Source organism: Sinocyclocheilus anshuiensis, unplaced genomic scaffold (genome assembly GCF_001515605.1).
Source record: "Sinocyclocheilus anshuiensis isolate Anshui unplaced genomic scaffold, SAMN03320099.WGS_v1.1 scaffold514, whole genome shotgun sequence".
NCBI classification, from domain to species: Eukaryota; Metazoa; Chordata; class Actinopteri; order Cypriniformes; family Cyprinidae; genus Sinocyclocheilus; species Sinocyclocheilus anshuiensis.
The window spans coordinates 449,484-452,989 of NW_015542348.1; the positions used below are offsets into that span (position 1 = coordinate 449,484).

At 35.5% G+C, this 3,506-nt stretch overlaps 1 protein-coding gene across 1 annotated transcript in view; it reads left to right on the top strand.

The window, feature by feature from the left end:
• LOC107691478 (G protein pathway suppressor 2-like) overlaps positions 1 to 3,506 on the top strand; it is a 22,696-nt gene that overhangs the window by 11,017 nt on the left and 8,173 nt on the right. The window contains exons 4-5 of the mRNA XM_016490082.1: positions 2,412 to 2,491; positions 2,959 to 3,133. Coding sequence (XP_016345568.1) covers positions 2,412 to 2,491; positions 2,959 to 3,133 — 255 coding nt within the window. The remainder of the gene's footprint in view (positions 1 to 2,411; positions 2,492 to 2,958; positions 3,134 to 3,506) is intronic.

Below are 3,506 nucleotides of genomic sequence, written 5' to 3' on the forward strand. Positions count from 1 at the left end.
TGACGTGTTCATTATTTATCTATATTATTTGTTATCATGTTTAGGAACCGTGACATTTTAGTGAAGGGAGCAGATCGTAGTTGATAGTGATCCGTGACTAGGCCCATGGTTCAGCATGCATGTGTTCAGAGGATTAATTGCAAAATTTAATAGAGTAAAAGTTTTATCATTTGTATGTGTTTACAAACTCAATCGATTTTAAAACCGTGCAAGAAGAGGCGAAAGAGCAAACAACAGAACAAACACAGCTTTGACAAAGATTAATCCATATTAATTTATACAGTGAACACACTCAGAAGAATTGGAGAAACTGAGGAGGAGTTTCAACATCTGGAAAAGATCCGGGCAGCAATGGTAAAAAGAAAAAGAAAAAAAAAACTCTCCAAAATAACATTTCCTCACAAAAGCTCTCTGACAAAGTCCATCATTTATTTTAATTATTATATTGAATTTATTACTGAACAATGGCTTGTTAGATACAGAGAGAGCATGAGCTAATTGAATAGAATATATTTGTCATTGTACAAGTAACGTTACAATAAGATTTATTTTAAAACTTCCAGATTGATAGTAAAGCTTAAGAATACAAATAATAAGTGCAAATAGCTCAGATGTGCAATGCAGCATTATAACCTAAACAGTACAAACAGAAAACATAATGTAATAACACGGTAGGGGGTGAATTTATTATTCCATGTACATTTGAGGTTAATGTGTGTACTGGGCTACTTTTTAGTTACAGCAGCTATTACTGTGTTGTTATGAAGTCAGTTGTGCCAGACAATTTTGGAGGCAGAGACAGGTTGTGGGGGGCACTAATAGGGAAAAACTTAAACTGTTGGAATAAAGAGTTTTAAAGGGTTAGTGATGGAAAACTTGCAGGTCAATGGGCATCAGTGTTTAAGGTTGATAAACACGCGTACACGGACGCATATAATACTACCCGCCTGACATTGGTCCAGAACACCTGAGAAGAGATGATGCCAACTTGGGTTGTGCGATTAATCGAAATCGTAATAAAATCGCGATTTGAGCTTGTGCGATTTCTAAATCGCTTTATAGCAATTACACCATAAATGCATATAAATAATGTTTACTGTTTCACAGTCAACACATGGCTTTTTGGCTAGATCTAAAACAAGGAAAAGTGCACTTTTAGATAAACAAGGCAATATGATAAAGCTCTAATTGGTTTTCTTTTGGAAATATATTTCAAATTCACACTGAATGCATTAATGACTGTAATGCATGTCTGTGTGTGTCAAAATCGTGATTCAAATTGAAATCGCAAAATTGATCAAAGAAATCGCGATAGGTTTTTTTTGTCCATATTGCACAGCCCTAATTCCAACCCCTCAGAGGACCTCAGATGATGCCAACCCTGAAACAACTTACAGAACTACCACATTTTGAACTCCATCTTTCCACTGCAGAGGAAACACTGAAGCTTCATCGAAAGTGCCATTTAGATGTATGTACTCAGACTGTTTCATGAAGATAAGAGGTTCAATAAAAGCATTTACACAGTAAAATTGCAAATGCATAATGTTATAAGATTAATGTTTTACTTTTTTTTAACATACAAATATGAAATGTTGGAAAAATGCAATGATACTTTTAAATATTAAACCAAAGTACCAGTAGGTGGCGGCAGATCACTGTTTTAATGAGTCACTAATTCAACCGATTCGTTCAAATGGCTGATTCATTCAATAAATTAAGCAAGTGACTGTCTTCATGAATGGCTCACTGAATCATTGACTCACCCGATTCGTTCAAAAATGCTGAATCATTCAGTAACGAAACGCTGTTATGTGTTGCTCGGAGATGCGCATCAAATAAATGTGACATTTGCAATCGTGCTGATAGTCGGAAAAACATCACTCTGTCGTGTGATGTTGCTTACCTATATTATATAGAATATTTATCTTTTTTTTTCTACCGTAGTATGTTTGTTCGTGTTTGTTTCTTTGTATGTGCTGTTGCGCTTATTAATTCTGATTTCTCCGCGGGTCACACAGGCTGCGTGAGCCTCAACTGACGCGACCTTGATACTGTCAATACATTATCCGTTATCAGTCACCATTTACACTGAAAGTAATAAAATCAGAATCATTGCCCTAGTTATTGTTTGTTAATGACGTTTTAAATGGGTTACTTGTCCGGGCGGGCAAGTAAAATTCTTTCACTTGCCCCTTCACAAAATCCACTTGTCCCGGACAAGAGTTAATGTCGAGCCCTGATTACATGTACTTACTATATGGTTAAGGTTAGGATTAGGGTTTGGTTTAGGGTTACTTGCATGTAATTATGCATAATTAATTGTTATTATAATAGTAAGTACATGTAACGTGTAACAAGGACACCTTAAAATAAAGTGTTACCGAATAATGTTTTTTTTTTTTTTGTAGTGAAATTACAACACTGCCCTCAGCCAGTTACCAGCCCAGCTTATCTCTGCACTCAGGACAGCATCTACTCAGAATACAAGGTGACATTTTAGAAGTTTGCAAAACCACAATGACCTTGGATCACTTTTAAGGAAATAATAGTAGGTATCAGTAAAACAAAGCACAGTTTTGTTATCTTAATTAGACCATGCTGTTTTGCAGCGTTTCAGATTCTGTTTTTGCATGTTTAAGGCAGTCCAGTGAGTCACAATAGGGCTGGTTCTCTATTAGGAGAGCGCAATAAACAGCTGTTTCAGACACCTCTGATGCCTGTAAGTAAATAAATATTGAGCACATATGAACATGTAATGCTATGTGTTGTTTTTAACAGCAGTAATACCAAAAATGATGAATTAAGAAACATTTTTTTGAAAATTGTGTCTTTGTAAGATTTGTGTTGTCATATTCAGTGAGGTGTTCCTGTTACGATTATTTATTTGTTGCTGTAATAACTACTTTATAGATCATATCTGGCATGCACTTATCCATAAAGTGTTGTCTTATGTAGGGCCATCACTTCCCCAGCCAGCCAGGGTTTCCCCCTGGTTCCTCTGAGCATGGGCAGTTCTCAAGCAGCACTGCAGTCCATGAGCCATTTGCTGTCACCCAGGCCCAGCATCACACCTCTTACGGACCTGCTGCTTCTGTGCCCATCAGTTTCGCAGGCACCACCCAGATAAGAGGTAACAATAACACTTGATAATTGAGATGTTTTTTACATTAGTACACCACAGTTTTCAGATGATAAAATGGTTATTTTAGCTCAAACATTAGATTGCTTAATTGCTATGTTTTTTTTCTGTAGAGAAAGTTTATTTTCTTTGCATCATTTTAGGACAACCAGTTTAATCAGTTCATGAAGTTTACATAACATAATAAAAGTATAGGTAACTGCTAGCAGCAATAGAAGGCCAATCACCGAAGGTACAGCAACCACTACAACTGTATGGAAGTAAAATTATGACAAATTGTATTTTAAACAAAAAAACACGTTGAATTGCATTAATTGAAAAAAAAAAAAAAAAAAAAAAAAAAAAAAAAAAATAAATATAAATA